This window comes from Marmota flaviventris, chromosome X (assembly GCF_047511675.1).
Source record: "Marmota flaviventris isolate mMarFla1 chromosome X, mMarFla1.hap1, whole genome shotgun sequence".
Classification (NCBI taxonomy): Eukaryota; Metazoa; Chordata; class Mammalia; order Rodentia; family Sciuridae; genus Marmota; species Marmota flaviventris.
In genome coordinates this window covers 55,886,333-55,912,568 of record NC_092518.1, presented here as the reverse complement: position 1 = coordinate 55,912,568, position 26,236 = coordinate 55,886,333, and the positions used below count along the sequence as shown (strand labels likewise).

The window sequence follows — 26,236 nt, the reverse complement described above, 5'->3', positions numbered from 1 at the left end:
TCTCCTACATTCTCTTTCCCTGCAACCCTTACTTCTCTAGGGGTGGAACAAATGTTTGGTGAACCCAGCCCCACTCCTCCAGGAACATATGTTGCCTTGGACTTAATTTCTTGAGCTGGGGTGGAGGCCAGTTTCATGGTTTCCACAGACCTTCCCAATCAGGATAGCATTGACTGTACAGACCCCTGACCCAAGGTGGAACTTTTGATTCAGATTGTCAAGTGTTATCACTCACAAACATCCACTTGAGGACAGGAGAAAGGACCAGGTTTGATCCAGGCACCCAGTCACCTAACGGTGATCCTGACCACGTTCCCAGGGCCTTCATCTCAGATTCTCTTTCCGTCATCCTTAAAAACTCTGGCTGTCTCCTTCTGCCTGGGATACCATCACCTGTGTAAATAGCAGTCGGTGTCTTTAGGGCAGGACTGAGGCATGGGAACAGGGTACCCTTACCACCTCATGTCTGGGGTCCTTCCTCATTCAGAGTCATTCACTTCTTGGATCCGTGGGGCTGAGCTGAGAGCCTCCCGCACCCTCTCATGCCAGGACCCCTCATTGCACGGGAGGAGGTAATGAACCTAGGCCTAGGGAAACTGTCCTTTCCCCATTCCAGGGTGCATGCAGAGGAGAGCAACCACTAGACCTGCAGCCCCTCTAACCAACATGCTCCCAGTGGTCTTGGTGAATGGTGTGTGCTCCGGGCCCTACTGTGGAACAGAACCCACTGGTCAGCTGAGGGGCTTCACACCTTCTGATTCCTGCGACATGGGTACATCACTCAGCATTTTATTCCCTCCTCTGCCAAGGCAAGCACTTCCCTTTTGCTGCCTGTGTGACACCACTTTTTTGAAGCTTCTCAGGGTCATCCTGGCAGTGAATCTCCTCTCATCTCCTGGAGTCCCTGCTAGGGTCTTTAATCCCATGATGTGAGGATGTGCCCCCACTCGGGAAGAATTGTTTGTCCATTGTTTATTTCAGCTCCCTTTTTCCAGCACAGTGAAAATCCAACCCCAGGGCTATTCCTTGTCTCCAGCTGGTTCAGGCTCAGTCTGCATGCAACCTTCTTGGTGTAAAGCACTTCTGTTACTCATCAGCCTGTGCAGTAGAAGGGAGCACTAGTAATTGAGAAGGGGCAGCTCCTGAGGTAGTTGCCTGTGTTTTGTGGGGAAAGGATGTGGCCATCTACCAGCACAGGGCTGGTGCTAGCTCTTGCCAGACAAGGAAGGTTCAGCCTGCAAGTAATGAGGCTTCTGGACGTGCAGGTTCTGCATCTCTTGCTGAGAAATCATCGTGGACAGGGGCTCCTCAGTTGTGTCCACTCATCTTCTGTCGGATTGAAGCGCCTCCTTGTGAGCCACGCATGGAATGTCCCTTTATTCCTCATCATGTCTCCACAGGGCTAAAAGACAATGCTGGCACTGCTATCACTGAGGAGTCTGTCCCTCCATACCATGCAGTCCTTCATCACCTCACCCATGAGGGTGACAGTCTCCCCTGGGATGCTCGCCAGGTAACCAAGTGTTAGAAACATGGAGCAATCAGAGGGGGGCCTCATCCTAGAGATTATGCATGTCCCAAGTAGCCCCGAGGATGGCCTGCCCTTTGTCATTCCTGAGGTGAGAGAGGCCATCCACACACCTGAGATTATTGCCTTTCCTTGGACCTCTCCTGGGAACACTTGTCTTTAGTTCAGACCTTCCAGACGTACAGAGGTCAGTGCGTGACTGGACTTGAAAGGTGGTTGTGGGGCAAGAGGAATCGAGGGGAAGGAGCAGTGAGGCAGTGAGAATTTTCAGGGCTGCATGCAGGGCCTGGTGCCAGGAAGAGACAAGGAGGGAGAAAGTAGGGTGGGATAGAATCTCAGGTGCAGTTTAATCCCAACAGAGAATCAGTCAGGCTGCTGTGAAGCCCCAGCCTGGGGCTGGGGCCATGCTCTGTCACTGGCTGGGAGCTGGTTGAAGAAGTGTCAGCTTGGTGTAAAAGGACTGAGAAAAAGACACTTGCATAAACCTTAGGAAGGAAGAGCTCCCCATCTTGACCCCAACTGGGAACACATTTAGCCTTTGGCCTTTGGCCTTTGGGTGACTCTGATTTTTCCCCATTTTCCTAATGCCTGTTAATCACTCTGAAGTACCTTCTGTATTGATGTTGGCTTACAAATAAAGCTTAGGAAATAGTTTAATTAGCAACCTGGATGGCAAAGTTGCATATAATGGGGACTGACAGTGTCTCCATCAGTATATCCATTTACCTGCTGATGGGCCTTTGGGTCGTTCCCAGTTCGGGGGCTATTACTCAGTGCTGCTACCAACATTCTGTGCCATGTTTTCTGGTACACATTTGCAACCTCTCTCTGTGGCACAGCGTTCCACTTTTGAGACCCTTAGCCCCAGGAGCAGCCATGTAGGATGCCCTGGATTTGTTGGATCTGGCCCTGAGCAGCCTTGCTGTTTTACTCCTGTGAGCCCTACGGGCCTGGTTCACTGTGTGTGCCACTTTATAAAATGGCTGGGAAGGTGTGTCCACACCTGGGTGTGGAATCATTGACTTACAGGTGAGGCCCAGCTCCAGTGTTATCCGCTCACGCTGGCTCTCTTTCCAAGTGGTTGTCCCAATTCACCCCCCTAACAGGGTGTTTCACTGTTACACTTCATCTACATCCTCATTAATATTTGTTAATATCAAGCTACAAACTTTTGCCCATCTGGTACAATGAAACACACCATGTTGCTTTCAATGTGTAATCCCTTGATTATTAAGGAGACTGAGCCTCTTGCACACGCACTGGCCTTTGGAGTTTTCTCTCCTGTGAGGTACCTCCTCCAAAGTCTTTTCCCCACTTTCTCCTTGGGTTGCTTGCCTGTTTATCTGTGGGAGTTTTCTATGCATTTTCTGTCCAAATTCTTTGATGACTTCATGTGATGCAAATATCTCTTTGCTTGCCCCGTTTTTCTATTATGATGTTTTCCAGCAAATAGAAACACTTCTTTTATTTTCACCATGTTTTGTTGTGAGAAATCGAATAGAAGAAGATATTTGAGGACATCGTGGCACTTCCTCATGAAGGAACACTTTCCCTCTCTTCTGATGGCCTTGTTTTCCATTGGCCTGACAACCTTCAGGCAATCACAAGACGACTCCTATGCCTCGTTTTAAATGATTTTTCTTGGTGTACAGTTCTCTTGCAACCATGGGAGCACGATATCACTTGTGTCATTTTGAATACACTGCTTTTGATCTCACCTTCCCTTCAATGTACCCCATTTTTTTCTCTACTCACCTTTACCGAATAGAAACCTCCTTAGCTGGGTCCTGCACACTCTGTGTCTCAAACTGCTGTCTCCCACTGTAGTGGCACCCCTTCCTCCACAGAAAATCCTAAGGAAGCGTCTCCGGAAATCTTCACCATAATTGATTTTAGGACCATCAGCAAAAGAGTCTCTACAAAAGAGTTCAATGTAGGTAAACTTCCAAATTTCCTGTTACTCTATTTTACTTGGCCACTGGGCTTGAAGAAATCAGTTTTTCACAAACATTTATCCAGTAGGGTAGTTTTTAGAAGTGTGTTTGCAAATGCAGAATGCTATTAAAAAAAAAGACAAATCCTTAACAAGGCCTCTGGCCTTGAGCTGGAGCTTCACAGAGATGTCTACATTTCTAAGATAATAGAAGCTACTGATTGGGCTCTATGGTAACAGCTGGCAGGTGGAGGGAAGAAAGGGGAAGAAATTCTCCCCTTCCCAGGCACTATACTTGAAGGGTTAACTTGCCCAGAATAGTGAAAGAGGAAGCTGCTTTTGTTTGAACTTCTGAGCCCCTCCCCTTACATGCTGTGTATAAAGTTTTGAAACTATTTGAACTTGGGGCTCAGGGGATTAATTGATGAGAGCAAAAGCTGTACCCTCTGAACCTGGCTGCAGCCAAGTAAAACTGTTTCCTGCTATCTTCGGAGCCCTGCCTCGTCTGTGCCCTACAACACCACTTTGCCCTTTCATTGCATCAGTCTTTACAGGAGACTTCTCTGCCAGGTACTTTTCTAGGACTTGGAAGTACATCAATTAGAAAGAGAGAAGAGTACCCCTCCTCCCCCGCAAGAGCTTACATTTCTTTCATGGGCCGATCAAACTGTCTTTTCCAAATCTTCAACTAATGCAGTTTTCTGTCTGTGGAGATCAACCTTCTAGACCTAGCTTCAAACTTGATTGATATCCAAAGGTATTGCCCTTAGAATATTGCTTTGTGAAACCCCTGGAGGTATCCCCTCTTTCCTGGAGTCCACCTGTTCTTGGTTGTCTCCAGTGTTTTGAATGGACCTCTCCTCCAGGAACTTACTAGTCAAGATACATGGTATACAGGATCTCTTGAGATAACTCTAGGAACAGAAAGTACCTGTAATCTCATAGTTAATTGTAGCTTTGCACATAATTTTAGGTAGAGAATTAGTTTTGCCAAGCACCATGAAGCAGATGTAGTTCCACTGTTTTCTACCTTCCATTATGACTTTTGAGAAGGCTGCTACTATTCTGCCAGTCTTGGTTGTTAGTACTGAGACTTTTGACACATGGACAGCGACCCATGTAGTGACCACCTTGTTGAAGACTCACAGCAGTACCACCACCACAAAAATCTCCCTCGTTCTGACCCTTGGTCATCAAATCATCTCACTTATTCTCATCCTCTGACAACCATGGGATCTGATTTCTGTCCTTGTAGCTTTGCCTTCTATAGTATGTGACCATTTCATACCAGCATTCCTCTCTTAGTAGTTATGCATTTGCAATTCATCCCTGTTATTGCATATATCAACAGTTCCTTCCTTTATATTGTTCAATAGTGTCCTGTTGTATGGCTCTTATTAATTCCTCTTTGATTGACGTTAGTTTCTGTTGATTATGAATAAGATTTCCACCAACATTCATGCACGTGTTTTTGGGTGAACATGTGTCTTGGTCCAGCCTTCAGGTCAAGCAGCATCGACCCGAGGTTGTTGAATTATATGACAAATTGCGTTTTAGCTTTATTAGAAATGGCAGTTATAATTTCTCAAGACCAGCATTCTTGTTGTTATTTTTAAGGATTCTTCACCTAACTTCAGGTCATAATGATTTTTCTTTTACATTTGCTTGCCAAAATGTCATTGGTTTAATGCTTTACATTTTGACCCATGATCCATCATAAGCTAAGGTTTGTACAAGGTGTAATATTAGACTCAGGTTTTATTCCTTTTTTCCCCTTCCTTTTGTCACTTTTGCTTGTTTTGCTTTATTTGTGTCTGTGTGTGTTCGTGTGTGCTTCGATGCCAAATGTTGCAGTGCCATCTGTGAAAGACTTTGCTTTCTGCATTGAATTTTTTTCTCAACTTTTAAAAAACTTGGCTGGCATGAGCAAATCAGCAGACACGGTGAAGCAGGTAGCTCCCAGGGCTTCCTGAAAAACAAACAAAAAAATCAATGAATAATGATCAAAATCATGTTTCTCAGAAGTTTGGAAAACAGCCTACGTTTTCCACAAACAGGCAAAGGTGAGCCAGGAAACAGGCACGTTTAAGGCAGTAGGAAATAATTGTGTCCTTCTTTCTGGTCCTTGCCCCATGCCCATACCCAGCTCAGTGGCAGTCCTGTATACTGCTGTCCATACTCTTGGTGTGAGACTCTGCTCTGTGGATCCCAAGAAAGTTGACTAGACCTCCTAAAGAACTGTATATTTCCATTTTGGTCTGTCTTAGGACTAGCTGAAGGACTGATCTATGTTACTCAGAACTCACCAAGGACAGAAAAAAGCAGGCAAATCATCCCTAAAAAACATTATAAAACAAACAATCTGCAGTCACTTCCAGGAAAAGATTATGTTCCAAAGAGTGCTGAAAATTTAGCAGGAAAAACTGGAGACAGAGGGAAATTAGGGCATTCATTACCTCCCAGGTTAGGAGGAAATAAATATGGCAGGGTTGAGGAAGGGTGTGTTTTCCAGCTGCCCCATGGCTAGGGAATCTAGCAGTGGGGATACTGTTCACCAAGTTTCAGTACCAGAATTGCAGAGGCCCAGAAATTCGGTCACACCAGGGATACTGGTTCACCACAGAGGGGAGGGGAGACCCAGGCTAAAAGAGAGAAAAATCTACAAAGTATTTGGCATGGGGATAGCCAAGGAACAGAGAGGCAGTCTGGTCTTAAATGATCCAGAGGCAGCACAGTGAACTGGTGTGTAAAAGTGTTCCACTGGCAAGAGGAGAGCAGAGGCAGCAGGCCACCTGGAATTAGCCACCCAGTGACTCTCTGCTGTGGGGGAGCCCCTGGGGTTCATATTAAGTATCATCAGACTGTCCCTGCACGTACCTGTCGTGAGATCTAGAGTGCTTCTGGAAGAGTGAGGTGTGATTGAAACAGGCACAGAAAAATTGCACCCAAGTGGACTCAGGCCTAGGAAAGGAGCAGAGTATGCCTGGCGGTGTGCAGGTGGTTCGCGGGATTAGCCTGAGAGAACCCGGAAACTGGACCAGTAGTAAACTTTTACACTCAGCTCTGATCCTGGTGTGAGATATAGGACCATTTTCAAAATACACCATCTGATAGCCTTAATTGGAAGGTAAGGTCCAATCCTAGCCATCTACAGACTCAATGCAATCCCCGTCAATATACCAATGACATTCTTCACAGGACTAGGAAAAACAGCCCAGAAATGTAGATGGAGGAGTTAAAGACCCAGAATACCAAAGCAATCCTGAGCAGCAAGGATGAGCCTCGGGCCGTAGCAATACCTGATCTTAAATTACACTCTACAGATATAGGAGCAAAAAACAGCATGGTACTGGCATAAAACCAGAAAGGAAGACCAGTGGAACAGAGTAGAAAAGACAGAGACAAAGCCACATGAACACAGCCATCTGATCCTTGACAAAGGTGCGGAAAGCACACCTGGAGGAATAGATAGACTTTTGAACAAACGGTGCTGGGAACACTGCATATCCATATGTTTTACTCAGGTTTTCTTTACTGCTGTGAGCAACAGGCCTGACAGGAACAATTTTAAGGAGGAAAACTTTATTTTCGGGCTCACAGTTTCAGAGGTCTCAGTCCAATGACAGCCGGCTCCATTCCTCAGGGCTCAAGGTGAAGCAGAACATCATGGCAGAAGTGTGTAGTGGAGAAAAGCAGCTCGGGGCATGATCAGCAAGCAGAGAGAGGCTAAGCTCAGCCCAAGAAATATACACCAAAGGTACATCACCCCCCAGCGACCCATCTCCTCCAGCCACACCCTACCTGCCTAGTGACCACTCAGTTAATCCCTATCAGGGTATTAACACACTGATTGGGTTATGGCTCTCATCACCCAAACATTTCACCCCTACTCCTTGCATTGTTTCACACATGAGCTTTTGGGGGTCACCTTATATGTAAACCGTAACAGCACGGGTAGAAGAATGGATCCTAGATCCCTAGCTACCAGCCTCCACAAAAATCAACTCAAGGTGGATCAAAGTCCTACGAGTTAGACTAGAAACAGTGAACCTGCTGGCGAAAACGTAGGGGCAACTCTCCGACATATTGGTGAAGGCACCAACTTCCTTAGTAAGGCTCCTAAAACTCAAGAAATAAAACCAAGAATCAGTAAGTGGGATGGCATAAAATTAAGGCGCTTCTGCACAGCAAAGGAAAGAAGAACCCAAAGAGAGAGCCTGGAGATTGGGAGAAAGTCTTTGCCCACTACTCTTCTGACAGGCAGTTGATTAAAAACAATATATGAAGAAAACAAACAATCGAAAAAACTTTACAGCAAAACAGCTAATAACCCTCTCAATAAAATGGGCAAAACATCTAAATAGACATTTCTCAAAAGAAGAAATACAAACGGCCGATCAGTATACGAAACAATGCTCAACATCCTTAACAATCTGGGAGATGGGAATCAGGGTGGCCCTGAGATTTCATCTTCCCCCAATTAGAATGGCAATCATCAAGAATACGAATAATGATAATTGCTGGTGAAGATGTAGAGGAAATGGCATGTTTGTCCGTTGTTGGTGGGATTCAAATGAGTATGACCACTTGGGAAAGAAACATGGATTCCCTCAAAAGACTAGAAATGGAGCCCCCATATGACCCAGCTATCCCACCCATGGGTATGTCTCCCAAAGAACAAAAATCTGCCTACTATAGTGATACTTCCTCACTTTCATGTACTGGATACACAGTTCACACTGCATTCCTGCATCCCCTGACCAACGGGAATTCAGAGTATTCCCAGATTATTCCCTTCACCAACTTTCTTGTGCATGTGTCTTTGTGCACCACACATAACCAGCTTTTCTCCAGACGATGTGCCCAGCCCTTGCTGAACTTAGCTCTGAGTCTGTTTCCTTTCCTTAGTAAGGTGGCAACTGTGGTCTCCTAAACCTGGGACTGTCCTGTGAGGATGAGTTAATATTTATCTACAGTGCTAAGGAGAGGGCTGGCACAGAGTGAAAGTTCCAGAATTTTCACCCTGCTCATTCTGCTCAATTAGCTTCCCTATTGGCTGGCCCCTCCCCACCCCCTCACACAACCTACACCCCCAGTGGATGTCAAAAACACCAGTTTGTTCACAACCTCTTCCACCCATGGTTTGCATGTTCTTTCACTGTTGTAAACGTGGTCTACGAAAACGGATTCATGATTTTAGTTTGTATCTTTAGGATCAGTGATGGTGAACATCTCTTGGGGCATCTTTGACACAGGGATCCCCGTTACTTCACATTAACTACTGTGGGGAGTAGGATAGGTTCTGATAGAGTGGGCAAACAACATACTGCTACTAAAGTACCCTGGGCATGCATCCATGTGCTAATTTGATTGCCTATGGAAATCCAGCCATAGTGGGAGATCCCACACATTGCAAGTCACAAAACACCTGCTCTATGACCTTCATTAAAAAAAAAAAAAGGTAGTACAAGGAGCACTGACGATTGACTATGGATCTCCTCACCCACTTTCCTTTCGGTCTGGAGGTATTGCTGGGGAACAGGGACTTGCAAATTCTTCCTGTGCTGAGTCCTCCATACCCGTCTTTATATTGAACCCTGATCCAGGCAATATTATTTCCCCCACTGTACAGATGGGAAACTGGGGCTCCGAGATGAGGCCCTCATCGGAAAGGAGGCTGCCAGCCAGAGTGCGTGGGTCAGGAACGTGGGCAAGAGCGCACCCACAAGCGAACTCCGCTGCTGGGACTGGCTTGGAAACGGCCAGTAGAACCAGAAACTTCCCAGCAGTCCAAGCACCCAGGTCCCTACTGTTGATGACCCAATAAGGGGCGTGGTGGTTGGCAGGGGGGAGGGGCCGGGCCAATGAGGCCCACTGGGGTGACGCAGAGGGGCAGCAGATGCCGGTATCGAAGAGGCGTGAAACCACGCAATGTTTGTGGTATCTCGTGTGTCTTCTGTGGTGACCGCGTTCGCGAAGGCCTAACTGTTCTCGCTCGGACGCGGGGCGATCCTCTGTCTTCGACCCTGGCTGCCAGGCCTGCCCGACATGAGCTCAACCGACGAGGCTTCGGTTCAGGAAGATGGTTTTGGCCTGGACGGTGTGAAGCGCACCATCGTCACCAGTGCAGGCCCCAGAGCCACACGGGTACCGGGCCTGGGCCTTGAGCTGGGGCCCCCGCGGAGTGGGGAGGGCGAGGGCGGCCTCCCAGACCCTGAGGGCTATGAGTTCGAGTTGGAGGCCCAGGGGGAACAGCTAGAGGCAGGAGGGGCGGTGCTGCGGGTTGGCGAAGGCAGGCCTGGCTCCATGGCTGATAAGAAGGGGGATGCCCTGGACTTCGTGCCCCACCTCGCTGTGGAGTCTGTGGCCAGCGTGCAGCAGCTGACAGGCCAGGAGACCCCGGGCGCCCACAGATACCTGTCCCCGGAGAGCTGGGTGGCTGAACTGTCCGCCATTTGGGCTAACGCAGAGGCAGGCCCCAGCCGGAGATGGGCGCTGGCCCCAGGTTCCTTGGAAACACTGCAGGCCCCATCTGCTGCCCCTCTGCGTCACCCCAGTGGGCCTCAGGTGGGACAGGCCTGGGGGAACCCCGGGAGAGGCACCAAAACTAGGATGATGGGCAGTGGGGAAGCCCAGTTGCCCCCTTCTGATCCTGAGTCTTCAGATGAATTCACTGAGATACAGCTGGTGAGGGTGAGCCTTTGCCCGAAAGAAGGAGGCCAGACCAGTTCCAGCAGCCCCAGGGAACCGGGAGACACAGCCAACTGCGCCTGTGTAGGGACCAGAGGGAATTTCCTTCAAATACCTACCTCTCTGCCGACCTCTGCTCCCAGCCGACTCACCTCTGCCATGGAAAGGCAGGCCTTGGGAGAGCTGGCATCCTGTTCCTCCAAGAAAAGGCAAAGCGTGATCTGGGGCAAGGGAGGGAGCAGGCCCAGCTACCCTGGAGCAGCAGCTGCTGCTGTTGCTGCTGCTGCTGCTGCTCCTCTTCCTCCTCCTCCTCCTCCTCCTCCTGCTACTTTTGCTTCAGGAGGCCTGCCCAGGGCCACTCCTAGGAAGAAGGCCATCCAGGAGAAGAAATCCCTGGGGAGTGGCTCAAAATTTAGCCTGGGCAGGGTCTTCCCTATATGGGGGCAGAGACTCAAAGCCGCTCCTCTGGAAACGGCCACCCTTCCCCCAATCCCGGGTGTTCCCCTGTTTGGGAGGTCCAAGAGGTATTCCTTGGTGCCCTTGGAACCCAAGCAGCCCAAGCACAGTGGCACTGCAAAGAGATCTATGGCGAAGAAGACACAGGAATCCCATCCTGTGACTGGTGATGATAATGACCCAAATAGAGCTACAGTTCCAACAGCCCAAGTGAGTAGGCTTTTGCAGTCCCCCTCCTCCTCCTCCTCCTCCTCCTCCTCCTCCTCCTCCTCCTCCTCCTCCTCCTCCTCTTCCTCCTCCACTCACTCTGCCTTTCTCCTCACCCAGCCCACACTTCTTTGCCCTTACTCTCTCTGCCTCTTGTTCAGGGGTTGTCGTTGGGTGCCCACTGTCTGGGGGTCTCTGTGGTCGGGGCGGACATCAACAAAGAACCTAGTAGGTGCTGGTGCCTGTTGGCCACACTTTGTGCATTTCCTGCCTCCTCCCCAGACGGGCTGGGGTGGGAAGCAGGTCTGGCTGCTAACATGAACAGGAGTCCCCTTACACTTTGGGCCACACAGCAGAGTGTTTAGTCCCATCTGCCTCCAGATTCATTCCTCCCAGCACTTCTCCCAGGAGGCCTGAGCTTTCTCCATGACCCTCATGCTTCTCCCTGGCCCGGGTCCACCTCCTGGCCTGGGGCTGAGAGAGGGAGACAGTGCTGGCAAGATGAGCCTTGGAGTTCCCCCTTCATTCCCCACCTAACCCAGCCCCCGTACGCACCTAATCATACGCAACAGGCACACCCCCTAACCTGAATCACTGAGAAATCTGTGTTAGTGTCCAGCACACCGGCCGGGGACACCTTGCCTGTGCATGCATCGTGGAGACTTCAACAGTGGTGACCCCAACACCAGAGCCCCCCAGCCTCCGGCAAGCTCCCAGCCCTTGGACCTGAGTCAGGGAGGCCTCACCCCCAGAGGCCCTGCCTCTGGTGAGTGTTGTGGGTTGGACGGGAGGGGAGAAGGGTGGGACCCTCTTACTCTATCACTTCTGGGGACCCTGGCCTTGATCCCAGGCCTTTGTGCCTACGCAGGAAGTGTTCCCACAGGAAACTAGGTGTGAGCAAGTCTGGCTTCGGGCCACTTGATTCCCTGTGCGGGGTTTACGTGAAGGGATGCTTTTGTAGCAGTGCCCCAGACGCCATCTGCAGAAGTAGACTTGCAGCAGAACGTGGCCTTTTGAATTGGGGCCTGTTCAGTCACATGGCTCCTCTCAGGGGCTGGCTGTGTCTGCACTTCTGTTAGTGTCCAACCCTGAGCCACAGGGGGGTCCACAGTGGCAGCTGGGGCTGACACTGGGTAGCAGAGAAGGTGGGCCAAGAGAGAGGGGTGGAGCTGTGGGGCAGAGCAGGTGCAACTTGCTGCCTGCAGAGGGGGATGCTGCCTCCCTTTAGACCCAGCCAGGTCCTCTCCATTTCCCAAGCAGGCTGGAGAGCTGGATCTTGTGTTCTCTTTCAGGTGATCAGGAGTCAGCTGTGCATCACCCAGTTCTAGAAAGGCAGCAGCAGCAGCCACCCGGAACACAGGGCTGTCTCCAGGTACCACTTTCTGTGGCTTCTAGGAGTGCTGGCCCCCGCTGAGATGGTGGGCTGCGTGTGCAGGTTAAGCTGACTTTGGTGCTCCCATGCATCCTGCACCACAGGGACGTCGGGCTCCACCTTTCCCCTGAGGTTTCCCTCTGCCTGTGTTGTCACCTGGTTCTGGCATATGGGGGACCTGAGGAGTGGGAGCCAGTGGAAGGAGGCGGAGAGTGGAGAGCAGAATATCATTCTCTTTTCTCTTTCTCCGATGTCTATGTAACTAGTGTGTGGCTCTACAGAAAGAAATAGAGGACCTCAAAGAACAACTAGGTATGAGGAGTTGGAGTGGGCGGGGGGGGGGGGCTGTGGCAGGGGCGGGGCAGAGGCAGACCTCAGTGTCTCCTGGTGCAGGTGTCTGGGGCGGGGTGGGGCTGCAGGGACAGGCAGCATCACAGGGCTGGACGTTGCTGTGCCTGGCCCGGGAGCCTTCTGTGCCTTCTTGACTGCCAGGGCCGTGCACAAAGAGCAGTGAATCATGTGAACTCCATGTACTCTGCCTTTGAGTCCCACAGGTCTCCTTCTCTGAGGACCTTTTGAGACGCCTCCTTTATTTTCCCTTTAAGTGCTGGTTGGTGTGGTTTGCTTGGTGGTTGTTGTCCGGTGTTTGTATGCTTGCTTGCTTGTTTGCGTTTAACACATTTTTGGATGCTTCTGCCACACCCCAGTGTTTGAGCACTGCCGGTGCGTGTTCTGTCATAGAAGACATTTCCACATTGAGTTCCAGTGGCAGGTGGGGGAGTCATTCCCAGGGCTGATCGGACAGGGGCTGGAGGGGACTCAGATTCCAGGGGCAACTGGGAAGGGGAGGCAGGGGGACAGTCTCTTGCACTCCTGTGTCTGGAGTGCTCGGTCATGCCTCTCTCTTTCAGCGGTCATGCAGTCCCTGGATGACAAGTTCCAGGTCTTCTGAAGTGAGTGTCAAGCTTATCATCCCTCTTTCCCACAAACCTGGCTATCTGGGGATTGGGGGTGGCTGTGAGCCTGCACTGGTCCTGGGTTGGCCCTGACTCTGCTCTGCTTGTCAGGCCGAACAAAGCATCTTCCAGTGAGGTGAGCTGCTGGTACCTGTGAAGCCCAGGAGCAGCGGCCAAGCTCATTCCCTCTGGCTCTTCAGCCAGGGCCCCCTGCAGTTCACAATTAAGTTCTCCTCATGTCCTGTGTTCCGCCCTCTCTCTGAGTAGTGGGGGCCTGTAGGGGACAGGAGATGGGTGGGAGCTGCCCCATCTCAGAGCAGGTTAGGAACAGTACCCACGGCATTTCGTGGTGGGCCTGTCCCTGAGGCGGGTGTTCTTGGGTGGCCTCTGAGCAGGAGCCCTGTGTTCAGGCTCCATGGTGCCCTGGGTTTGGTTTCCGTGTGGCCTGGGTCCAGTCCTGCTAGCATGTCCTCCCTTTGCCCACCAGCTCTCTTGGTGCTCTCTCCTAATGTCCTTCCCTCTGGAGGGAAGGGTCATGCAGGACCCATTCTAGCCTTCTCACCCCGCCACTTTCAGCAGGAATTATTAAGGCCCATCCAGAGCCCAGTTCCCCTGCCTTCCCAGCTTTTTTTTTTTTTTTCATTGCCCTGCTTCTCCCCTCTCACCCTTCTTTTCCATCCTGAGCATCCTTGATCTCTCCCATGGCTTCCCCTGGTGGCCTGTCCTGAGTGAATGATTTCAACAGGCTTTGGAGGGCACAGTTGAGCTCACCTTCCCCCTCCCAGGCCTAGTCTTATTTCTGGTATCATTGTCTTCCTCAGGTGTCACCACACAGAGGGACAGCTCAGCTAGAAATCGCCCATCATCCTTAGTTCCCTCTTACCCCTCACCTCTGAAGCCCAGTGGGCAAATTCTGCCACGTTTCCCTTCTTCTTTCAGTAGAGGGGTAGGGGCAGAGGTCACAGCCCAGTGGGTGGCAGAACAATGCAAGGGTACAGGTAACTTGGAGAAAAGTGGTTTGTCTCTGGTTATAGGAGGGGGCTGTGGGTCTGTGGGCCAACCTGGAGGAAACTGCCCACGGGCACCTGGAATGAACGGTCAGGCACGAGAGTGTCCACATCCTCCCATATCCTAGTCGGTCGACCAGCCCTTCCGATCCGGTCAGCTCCATAGCTCTCGTTTGAAAAGGTCCAGTTTATGTCTAGGGCAAATGTGGATGAGAGATCTGCGTGTGCATGAACGGTCCCCATCCAGAAACCTTCTGAGCACCCCCATGGCACTGATCCTCCTGGACATGATGATATTGTGAAAAGCACAATCTCACAGACTGCCTCCTGAGGACACATGAGATTCTGTCTGAGCTCCATATTCTGATGTCACTGTCCCTGATGGATAGTTGGTTCAGCTGTGCCTAAGACTCAGTGATAGATTCATTCATTTTTAAGTGAGGAGAGACAAGTGTGGGTTCTCCAGCTCCCATCCCAAACACGCTGGATGCATAATAAGCAAGTCCAACTAATGAAGATGTTGCTTTTAAGATGTAGGTGTGTGTGTGTGTGTGTGTCTGGGTGTCTGGGTGTCCACGTGTGCTATTTGCATCCAATGAATTGGAGATGGTGGCCCTTGAGGAAAACCGATATGACTTTGGGAATGGAGGCTGTGGCGGCAGGGCGCAGAAAGCAGAGGGATCAAATGCACAAGGCTACCTCAGAATATCTGGTTCTCCCCTTGCCTTTAAAGCAGCGAGCACCTGTGGGCGATGGCCGTGCCCTGAGCTGAACCCAAGTGGGATGTTCCTGTGGAGGATGGAGAGTGGGACTGCCTGCTGCGGACTGGATCAGGCTTGGGAACACCTTTCCCTAGACTTCCACTCTGTGTCTCCTCCGAGTCCCATGGGATAGGCTTAGGGAGACAGACCTTCACACACACGGTAGACCTCAGAGCCAGAAAGGATCAGCAGCAGAGGGACTTAACACCATCCACTTCAAACCTCCCCCTAAACAGGGGCCTGGGTTCCTTAGGCTGTGGCTGAGACCCTGACACAAGTAGCTGTTCCTTGGAGGGGTAAAACACAGCAAGATTGACATCTGCTTGAGGAAGCTGGCCGGAGACTCTGTGGCTGGGGTTCCTGCCACTGAAGACATTCAGGTCAGTTCCAACTGGGGTGAATTCTGGCACCATGCTCTGTCCTGGGAGGCAAGGGGCCATCCTCCCAGGTCAGCCTATTGACCCAGAGCAGCCTATTGACCGAGCCTTGCCTAGGCACAAACTCGACTCTTGGTGACCAGCTTCCACCAGCCCTGCTTCTTCCTTCGGAGCACAGGTTCTGTCTGCCCCCTGCTCATACCAGACACAGCACAATAGTGTTGCTGTTACAAGTACACCATGCCACTAGCCATTGTTGGTGCCAAATGACCAGAATTAGGGACAGATTCTGAGGTTCTATCAGGTTCAGATGGAACCAACTTCACACCCCTCCACATCCGCTTTTCCCCCAAGCCACCTCTGCCATGCAGGGGAACTTAGTGTTGGCCTGGAGAGCTTCAGGTGGGGTCTTGCCTCTTGGTGCTACTCTTCTCAGAGTGAGCTCTGGAGGCTGGCTGGACCATATGCCTGTGCTTGATGCAGCTGCACCTTGGAGACATGAGTGATATTCCACTTGGACCAGGTATCCGATCTCCCACCTGTTTATTTCCAAACATGAGCTTTCACCCTGGGGGCAGTAAAGATGGAATCCCCACCAGGCTCCAGCTAGGGCAAAAGGGGTACCAGACAGTCAGCTGGCAAGAGGCATCCAGTGCAACCATCCCCAGCTGTGAGTAGGCCCGAAAGAGTGCATTCTGGAATATCAGGTGACATCATGGTGGTAGGTCACAAGCATGGATTCTAGTCCTTGCTTCACAAACTTCCAGGTGAACTTGGGCAACTTTGTGCCCACCTGTCTCCAAGAACTCCTTTCCTCGTCCACAATTCCTTGTGATCCATCTCCTTTTTGGTGAAGTCAGCTCAGGTGTCTGCCGGGTTCAGCTGTGTACACTGTGGCCGCCAGGATGGACATGTGAGCCATACCCATGTGAAGCCATGCTGCAGTGTTCGCATGATGACGACCTGAGCTGGGATCTGGCAGTTTGGCAGGAAAGAAATCCCAGGTAACCACCACTCAGAGTGAGAATCACAGCATTGCCAGCACCGGGACCCTCCTCCTCCAACAACTTCCCCATGCATCATTTACTTCTGCTGAAAGGATGAACGATCGCTCTCAAAGAAGATCCCTCACTAAAATACAAAAACCAATGGTGGCTACCAGAGGCCCAGGAGAGTAGAGGGAGGGGTGGGGGGAAGGTTGATCAATGGGTACTCAGTTACAGTTAGGTAGGGGTAAGGAGTCCCGGTGTGCAATTGTTGAATATACACAACGATTATCTACTGCACATTTCAAAGAGCCAGAAGTGGACTTCACCCATGGCCACCCACGGGAGGAGAGGTGAGATGGCAGGTGACATCACTAAGTCTCAGGCAACGTGGACTGGTGGCAGCACAATGTTTGGGAAGATCACCTGCAAAGTGAATCCCAGTCAAACTCATTTTTGAGGATGAGCAGGGTCTTGCTTCCTTTCCCTGAAGCATTAACTTGTTTTCTGGAGGTACCCCAGAAAGGGTATTTCAGATTTCTGGAGCAGCAGAAATCTTATAAAAATCTTACAAAAGTATCCTTGGAGCCAATCCCTAAAAAACAAATGCCGAATGTCTTCTTTGATATAAGGCGGGGGGGAGGGGGGGGCGCGACTCAAAACAGAGCAGGGAAGAAGAGCATGAGAAGAAGATTACCATTAAACAGGGACGAGAGGTGGGAGGGAATGGGAGAGAGAAGGAGAATTGCACGGAAGACGGAAGGAGACCCTCATTGTTATACAAAATTATATATAAGAGGATGTGAGGGGGAAGGGGAAAAAAGAGAGAAATGAGTTACAGTAGATGGGGTAGAGAGAGGTGATGGAGGGGAGGGGAGGGGAGGGGGGGATAGGAGGGGGATAGGAAGGACAACAGAATACAACAGACACTAGTATGGCAGGATGTATAAATGTGGCTGTATAACCAATATGATCCTGCAATTTGTACACATGGGAAAAATAAGAATTCATACCGCATTTGAATCAAATGTATGATACACGATATATCAAGATCATTGTAATGTTTTGAGCAACTAATAAAAAAAAAAGTATCCTTGGACATTTGCAGATTGTTGGCAGGAAATGTGCTTTTGATCTGGGCCCAAAGAAGGCTTATTTCACGTTGGTGAATGAAGTTTCAGGGTGTGGGTATCCACCGTGTTCATTTGCGTGTCCTTGGAGGTTGACAGTATATTGGCTTCCTGGCTATGCATGATTTGGGGACCATTTTCCCTTCTCTAGGCAGTGTTTGCATCAAGTTTGTAAGATCCACCATGTGGAGCACTACACTCACTTTTGCCCGTGTAGCGATAAATGGAGAAAATGATTTCTCAACAATACTCATAATACAAACTTTGTTGTCTGGTGAAAAGAAAAATCTGGAAGAAAATATTTTGTATATTTTCTCTATATGGAAATGATAAATGAGAAGATAGATGTTTTTAACCTAATTTACACATTACACAATGTATGCATATTGAAACGCCACATGGTACTCCAGTCGCTTGTTGAGCTTTCATGTTTTTGATGTATCGGTCTAAAATCTTCATAGACAATAAAATTGCTATGAGAGGTTTTCAGTATCATGGTCATCCAAAAACAAGGTAAGTATGTGAAATAATACATGTTACTTAGCTCAGTTTAGCCATGCTACAATGTGCACGTATTTCAACACATTATGCCACACACCATAATTATATACAATGTTTGTCAGTGAAACATACATAGAAATATGCTGGGTGCAGTGGTACACACCTGCAATCCCAGGGAATCAGCAGGCTGAAGCGGGAGGATTGCTTGGACATCATGGTGAGACCCTGCCTCAAAGTAAAAACTAAAACAATCTGGGGATCCAGCTCAGTGGTAGAGTGTCCCTGGGTTCAATCCCCAGTACAGCAATAAGTAAGTAAAGGAATGAACAATGCACACATATAAGCAGTTGCATTTCATATCAGAGTATTTATATAAAGAGTTCCTGTCATATAGGGACTCCTATCCAGGAAACAGATCTGGCGTCCCAGCAGGTGGAAGGAGATGCAAGATACAGGATAGTAGACATGTTTTATTCAGAGGTGGAGACAACCTCTGTCCTCCAGCTTCAACTTTAGCCCTGCCCAGTTCCATTTTGCCCTCATTTTATAGACACTCCAAGCAAAGAAGGCACACTGCCGACAGTGTTTAAAGATAAATGATACATCAGTGGACACATGCTCACAAGCAAATGTTTACATCCTCAAGGACATGTGCTGGATCAGAATGACTCTGACCTTGACTACACACTAACCACAACACAGGCTATTCACGGCCTTGGCTACAAACTAAAAACATAAAACAGCATAGTCTGCCTCAGCAAGGGAGCCTATCTGTAGCTGTTTGTGGCCTGCTCCAACAGTTCCTCTAAAATTTAGGCCATGGATCGATCACAGTTTAAAAATATTTTCCTCATGGTGATGTGCTCATGGAATGACCAACATTCAAAATGCAAGAGAAAATGCCTATCTGGTGTACATGAGTTTGGTGATTTATGCAGGAAAACAATTGGGAAAATGGTGTGGATTGCTTCTTTTTTATAATTATTAACACTAATTAATTTACAGATTAATTGGATTCACTCTATTTTCATGTGAACATATGTTGTGCATGGATCATGTCCATCCATCCTTCTCCCACCCCTGTTGCCCTTCCCTCCATCCCCTCATAGCCAAGCCAGTCCCTAGTAATAAATCCCAATAGCCCTTCTAGTTTCATGTTTCTTTTCTTTTTTTTCTAGGTAACCCAGAAAAACTTTGATACTTGGCTCCTTGTGCCTGACTTACTTCACTTTGCAGGATGACCTCCAGTGCCAATCTTTCATTCTTTGTGGCTGAAAAAAACTCTGTTGTGTACAAATACCACATTTTTCTTATCCATTCATCTGATGACAGGCGCCTGGGCTGATATCTTAGCCATTGTGAATTTAGCACTGTCATGATCATGCATATGCAGACATCTCTTTTGTATGCTGACTTCATTTCTTTTTAGTAATAAGCAGGTGTGGGATAGCTGGATCGTTTTATTGTATTTTATTTTTTGTTAACTCAGTATTGCTATAAAATATAGAAAATACATAATCATTTAAAAAAGCATTGTGTTATTAATGATATTGATATGACTTTGGTATTGCCAGCTATAAGAACGTCATTGTTTGAGGATTCTGACCATAAAAGAATACAATTTTGCATCCATGGTTGTAGAATTTTTTTTTATTGTTACCTCAAATCTTAACATGTAAATGATTGTTTATACCCTCACTGTACTTTTTCTTCTTATTTTACATAATCCAGAATATTTTGTGACCTAACACCTCAAATTTTTATCTTTGAATGCAATAATCTGGCTACAATTCCTTTCCCTGTTTAAAGATAAATGAAAAACCAGAATTAATTTCAGAACTACATTGCAAGAGTCCAAATTTCAGTTATTTCTAATTTTTGACAGATTCTTTGAACCAGGGTAAGATGACATAAAGCACACACAACACTCAATCAAATAAATGAATTTGGCTCCATTTTTTGTTAAATGATTCTCCTGAATTCTCCAGAAAGCCATGTGGATTGATAATTCAGTATGATAACTTTAAGGAATGGGTGATGAAAATTTGACACTCAACAATGACAGATTTTTGATTGCAGTGACTGGTCACAGGCGACAGACATTTTTTTTCCTGGTACTGGGGATTGAACTCAGGTATTCTACCACTGAGCTGCATCCCTAGGCCTTTATTAACATATATATTTTTCAAAAAATTTCAGACTTGGTCTCACTAAGTTGCCCAGTCTGACCTCTAATTAATATCCTCAGGGCTCGACTGGTGTGGCCTCTGTGTCATTTGAAACCCTCAGTCAGAGGTGCGGCTGCAGCTTTTTGTCACTGGGCAGCTGTATGAAAAGCACATATGTGAAATGCTATCCCGAGCCGTTCTAAGACAATAAGCCCCATGCTACCATGACCTGCTGAGCTACTGCCTGGGCCACTGGTTGCTGCAGCAGGTGCCTGTGTTCTGGCTCTTGGATGCCTGGGCCCTGGACTATGCCTCGGATGGCTTGGCCTCATTTGTGGTCTTGGACCCTGTGCCCCAGTGCTTGCTTGTATACCCAGAGGAGGCCTCAGAGGCCTCGTAGCCCACAGAGACCTTGGCCTGGGAGGAGCCAGAACAACCTGCAGGGGGGCAAGGCACAGAGGCTAGGATAAGCAAGACATGTGTGCAGCCATCACTGCCAATGAAATATGAATAAGAGTAATGAGAATAACATACCAGAGTGAAAGAGTTGGATAAGTTACCCAGCAGCATTGAACCCCAATGGCAACTAAGTGCCTTATTTGCTAGAGGAAGTAGAGAAGTGGTCAGAAGCTCCCAAAGATCATCTAGTAAAATAAAACAAGCACCCATTTCTCTACATGGCTGAAGAGAAAGATGGGCACCGAAGCCATAAGACTCACAACTTCTGTGTGTCTGCCTCAGAGCATGAGATTCAAGAATCAGCTTTACTAGCCAAGAACAGGAGGCAGGTAGAGAACAGAAAGCTAGCTGCTCAGAGGTATTTGCCCTCCTCAGAGGTGGAGAAGAACAGGAAGGTGAAGGCCCCTCTGCAAAGAGCCCGTGGGTGATGGGAGTATATGTGCTACAACTCAACAAGAGTATAGATATGGGCCAGTCCTGAAAAATTCACCAACGGGCCAGACTGTTCTTGAACTCGGAATGGGGCAGGACCTCTCAGAGAATGGCCAGAAGGCTGTTGTGTCAGTGAATCTTGTCACTTACCTAAGCAGTGGGTAAGAATGTTGAAGCTAAAGACACTTGGTTACTCGTGAAGATGAGCCCCCAGACCCCTGGTATTCTTGTGAGTTGTGTCTGAGCACCTCATCTTTGAGGTGCTCACATCAGATGCCTTTAAATGGCTATGAGGCTTCTGTCCCCCTCTGGATGGTGCAGGTGGGACATGTCATCCACCCTAGGGGCCTCCGACTCCATACTTGTTAGGTCCCCATCCTGCTTGAGACTCGCATTTACTAGCACATGTAGTTTCTTTTGTAAAAGATTCTCAAGCAAACAGTACTCACCACGATCTTGAGTTCATATCACACCATGACCTCTCAAGTCCATGTGTGGTGAAGCAGGGCTGTGTTGGATACTGAAAGCTAAAGAAGTGTTTGTACTTCAGCTTACATCACCTTCACATGGGTCGTGTTATTTAAGGATTGGGCTGGTGAGGGCCTGCTTCTCTGAATGGACTTGAGGCACTCAGTAGTTTAATAGTTACACACATTCCAGTAGATGTGATGCCAATCACTGTGTATTTAGGTGGTAATGAAGTTTCTTTGATTTGATGTCACCACTCTTTTTAATTACAGAATTTCTCTTTAGAACATGTAAGGTTCCGCCAGCCACCAGTTATAGGTTGTGGACTCTAGATTCTTCTGCAATAGCTGGCAGAACATGTGGAACTCATAACCTGAAATCACATGTAATGAATTGAGATTGGCTTGTGGGGAGAGGGCAAGGGAAGACGTTAGAGATCCTGCCTACCTTGCCTTCTCTGCTCTTTCTTCCACAGAACTTAGTATACTATTCATGCTTAGCTTGAACTGGCCGTATTTGTTTTCTGGCCAGCCCATCTTATCTGCACCTTACTGTGAGCCTGGGGGTCACTGTGAGCAGGCACAGCTGTGTCTCAACAGTGCTGAGTCCTTTTTGTGCATTTGCCTTTATGATGGGAAACAGTCTTCACAGACACTCATTTCCCAGGTGGTGGGCCTCTCCATGAGGTGAGTTCTGTCCCTGAAGGATGAGGGCAGGTGCTCCAGGGGGACTAGTAGGTGCTTGGCCTCCAGCTTAGCACCCTCAGGTGTGAGTGGAAAGCTGGTGTCAGACCCAAGGCTAGGCCTGCCTTGGTTCTTACTCAGTGTCTGAAGTCCAGTGGCTCTTAGCACACAATCTGGCTTCACTCCACATAAAGTTGTCACAATGTCATCTTGTCACTGTGTCAAGCAGTGAAAATGCATACTGGAAAATCCTGGACGTTTGTGTAGTCTTGAGTTGAATTTTTCCATATGGAGAATGCACCTCGTCATTGAGGTTGTATTTCCAAGAGGAAGGTCTACATGTTGTCAAACACACTGGCTAGGAATTCTGGTGAACTTTGCTTTAACCCATCACAAGTCTTCAAATGCTGTGACAACAAGATTGTGACATGGCAGTGGTGTGGCTCAGGCAGTTTCACCTACCTGGCTGAGCATCAGGTTGCATCTGATCATCTCAGATGATGGGGGTACAGTGCCTGGCACCCCACTCCTCTAGCCTGTGGTTCACCAGACACCTAGAAAATACACTTCAGCTTGTGCACTTACCTCTGAATTCCAGGCAGAAGTGACTATGGAAGGCATATTGGCAAATTCCCACCTTTTTTTTTTTTAGTTAGAAGACAAATTAACAAGGTTGTTAAGGAATATTTGATGTGCATGAACAACGAATAGCTGAGTGTGGTAGCCATGGTCCCTCCTCAGCTACCTTTCAAGCCTACAATTTTTTTTTTTTTTTTTTTGGTACCTAGGGATTGAACCCAGGGGCGCTTAGCCACTGGCCACACCTCCAGCCCTTTTTTTTTTTTTGTATTTTATTTAGAGACAGGGTCTCATTGAGTTGCTAAGTGCCTCGCCAAGTTGCTGAGGCTGGTTTTGAACTCTCAATCCTCCTGCCTCAGCCTCCAGAGTCACTGGGATTACAGGTGTGCGCCATCATACCTAGTGAGCCTATGAATTTTTTAGGAGTTGTGATAATTTTTTAAAATATTTTTAAAATTGTCAATGGACCTTTAGTTTTTATTTATGGATACATGGTGCTGAGAATCAAACCCAGTGCCTCACACATGCTAGGCAAGCGCTCTGCCACTGAGCCACAACCCCAGCCCAAGTTGTGATAATTTGATGTTCCTACTTTCTTCTTATTACTGGGAACTGATGTAGTTGTAATCATGTTCCTAATTCTTGGGACATATCACAAGACAGGGAGATAGTTTAAAACTGTCTTTAGGTTAGAAGTCTAAAGTTGGTTGATAATCCAGTATTATTTAAAATTAATGCTACCTACATAGGTTTTTTTTTAAAATTTGGCTTTAAGTTCTTAATTAAAACAATTTGCCATTAAAAAATGATCCTCATGCCTCAGCATCCTGAGTCTTTGACAAAAGCTAAAATGTTCTAACATTTCTGTGATTCCTCTTCTCAGCAACAAAATGTATTTGAATTTACTGGAATTTCATCCATTTCCATATCTATGGGTAGTGTTGTTGGGTAATTGTAAACTTAAGGTTAAGACTTATTTGTCTATATCTTCATGTTTTATTAGGTTTTAGACTTGCCTATCCATTGAGATGTATTCCTTTTTTCTATATGTGTGTGTCTTTGGTTATAATTATCTTTTTTTGGAGTGTGCCCTGTGGTTTTGGTGTCTTTTAGTTTCATCTCCTAGGCTTAGCATAATGCAAGCATTAATTTCAACCTCCAATTCTGCTCAGTTTGCTGCTGTAGAACTGCTGATTTATTCTACTCTTGGAGAGCTGCTGTGATATTATGGGCTCTTCTGAGCTATCATCTTAGAACTTCTGTTTTTGCTGTATAAATATATGTTCAGGAATGGGATCTGAGATCCCCCTCTAACTGTTTCTATATGAGGACTGGTTGCTAACTTGGGAGTTTTCTCTCCCTAATCTATGTGTTGAAGTATTGTTGGAGCTTGAGTAGGGATAATTAATGCATGGAGTGAGGTTTGCTGTCACTTGGCTGAGCTGAGTGTAGCCCAGCAGCAGGATCTCTACTCTGTAAAATTGTAGTGTCCCAATCACTTTCCAGCCCCTTTTAGATAAAGGGGAAGGAAGCAACCATTATACAACCTTAAAATAAGTTCATGGTGCCACTTTGACATCTGTAACATTAATTGCCACATGGAAAGAAATGGTGGGATCAGCATTTGATTGCAGCAGCAGCAACAACAACAACAACAACAACAACAAAAAAAAAAAAACAGGCACAAACTAGATTTAGCATTAAACATCTGGTGTCAACTATATGATCCCTGATATTAATAACCGCAACAATATGAATGGTGGGGACAGGAATTATATAAACTAAATAGTTTTAACAGATAGTAAAAGTACAGTTCCATAGTAAATAAAAAATGAGGTAGGAAGGCAATAGAAAGTTTTAAATATTTAAAAAGTGAACAGAGGGGAAGCAAGAGATAGGTAGCAGGGGATGACTATAAAGAAAGAGGAGTAAAAATATCTAAAAGTTAAAAAATAGAGGGAAAAGGAACAAGAGAATGTGGCTATTAGGGAAGAAAGTGAAGAAGGAGTAATAAGTGGAAGAAAGACAAAGTTAAGAAAAAAACAAATAAAAAAACAAACCAAAAGAAACCCATGAAAAATTCTATCCCTCCAAAGTCAAAACAAGGCTATAAACACATGAATAAAAAATGATTAAAATGAAAGAAAATTTACATAATATATATTCTTATATGTATGTGTTTATATATTTATATTCTTAAACCAGTCACCACAGTGAGAACACATACACATAAAGAGAATGCAAAAAAGAAAAAGAAAAAAAGGAAGGAGGATAGGAAAAACTTCTTGATGAAAAATGAAGGGCTTCTCTCCATTGAGGTGGTCAAAACAGTTGACAAAGATGCATGTTTACTGCCTATGCTATTGTGCCCTTCTTTTCAACTTCTTTTGGGTTATGTACCACTTGGATAAAGGGCTGGGGACTGTTAAATCGCACCTTTTTGTGTTTCTCACCAAACTACCAACTGGTGTGGCCTGGAACTGGAGCTGGCTGTAGTAGCTTTCAGCTTCCTATCTCATACATAAGATAGGATAGATTGAGGAGTACTGATGATTGGAGATTTGTCTGGACAGGCTAGGTCAATGAACTCCCAGAGTGGGGCTGAAGTGTTCTAAATGAGAAGTTCCATTGGCTGGGGTTTAGTTTTGATCGTCCTTTGGAACTTTATCGGGAGGTATTTACTACAAAGATATTAGATCCACAGCCCCTCTTGCTGTGCAGATGCCAATCTCTGCTGGGTGTCTAGGTGTCAGGGACTTCCCCAAAATTTCAAAGAATGGGGAAATCTTAACCTCTGGATGTGGATTTCCCAGGATCAGACCTGAAGTACATACAGACACACCTGTCTGAACATTCTCTAGCCTCTCCCCAGCTGGTTTCTGAGCTGGCAGAAACAAAGGGAATGCGAGCCATTCTCCCCTCAGTATCACCAGCTTGGATCCCACTTGGCAAAATCCTCTCTGTGCCTGTTTCAGTCATGCTGGGCCAGGCACACTCTGGACCCTATGGTAGGTATTTGCTGGGACAGGCTGGCAATGCTTTTTATGAACCTTTGAACTCTGATCACTGAAAGATGCCAAGGAGCCACTTATAAATTGTTCCCACTTGTCAGCAGAGAGATTTTGAGTACTTGTCAATCATCAGCTTGCCCTACCTAGTCTTTGGGTCAGTAAAGATCAGCCTCCCACTCTGTTCCACAGGTTTTCCAGTGGGAAGTTATTCACTGCACTTTTCTCTCTTTCTGCCTATTACCTCTTCCCTCTGCATTTAACTGGTAGTGCTGGCACTATGCTAAGTTGGCACATCTCTAACATTCTTTTTCTATAATCAAAGTTTCTAAATCTGTTTCTACATGATTTCTTCTAGTTTCCAGTGTTGAATGTCAGTGAATTACCTCAATCACCCACCTTGCTGAGAAGCAATACTTCTGCTGCTTGAATCTCCAGGTGTGAAGCAACTGAAAAATATTCCCTTCCACCATCCACCACCTTCCACTAATCCACCATCTTCCTTCCCACTTTTGTCAATTATTACTTTACAGTT

At 47.3% G+C, this 26,236-nt stretch overlaps 1 protein-coding gene and 1 long non-coding RNA gene across 2 annotated transcripts in view; one reads left to right on the top strand and one right to left on the bottom strand.

Annotated features, from left to right (window-relative positions):
* Positions 1 to 26,236, bottom strand: part of LOC139703090 (uncharacterized) — a 639,290-nt gene that overhangs the window by 585,945 nt on the left and 27,109 nt on the right. The gene's annotated exons all lie outside the window — the stretch shown is intronic.
* LOC114079064 (uncharacterized protein CXorf49 homolog) lies at positions 9,510 to 13,138 on the top strand. The gene is made up of 3 exons (XM_027920177.2): positions 9,510 to 10,817; positions 11,427 to 11,580; positions 13,098 to 13,138. Exons 1-3 carry the CDS (start codon positions 9,510 to 9,512, stop codon positions 13,136 to 13,138), a joined length of 1,503 nt encoding a protein of 500 aa, XP_027775978.2.

Coding starts and splice junctions, on each gene's coding strand:
- LOC114079064 (XM_027920177.2), top strand. CDS start 9,510: ATGAGCTCAACCGACGAGGCTTCGGTTCAGGAAGATGGTTTTGGCCTG. Junction 10,818..11,426: donor CTACAGTTCCAACAGCCCAA/GTGAGTAGGCTT, acceptor AATCTGTGTTAG/TGTCCAGCACACCGGCCGGG. Junction 11,581..13,097: donor CCCCAGAGGCCCTGCCTCTG/GTGAGTGTTGTG, acceptor TCTCTCTTTCAG/CGGTCATGCAGTCCCTGGAT.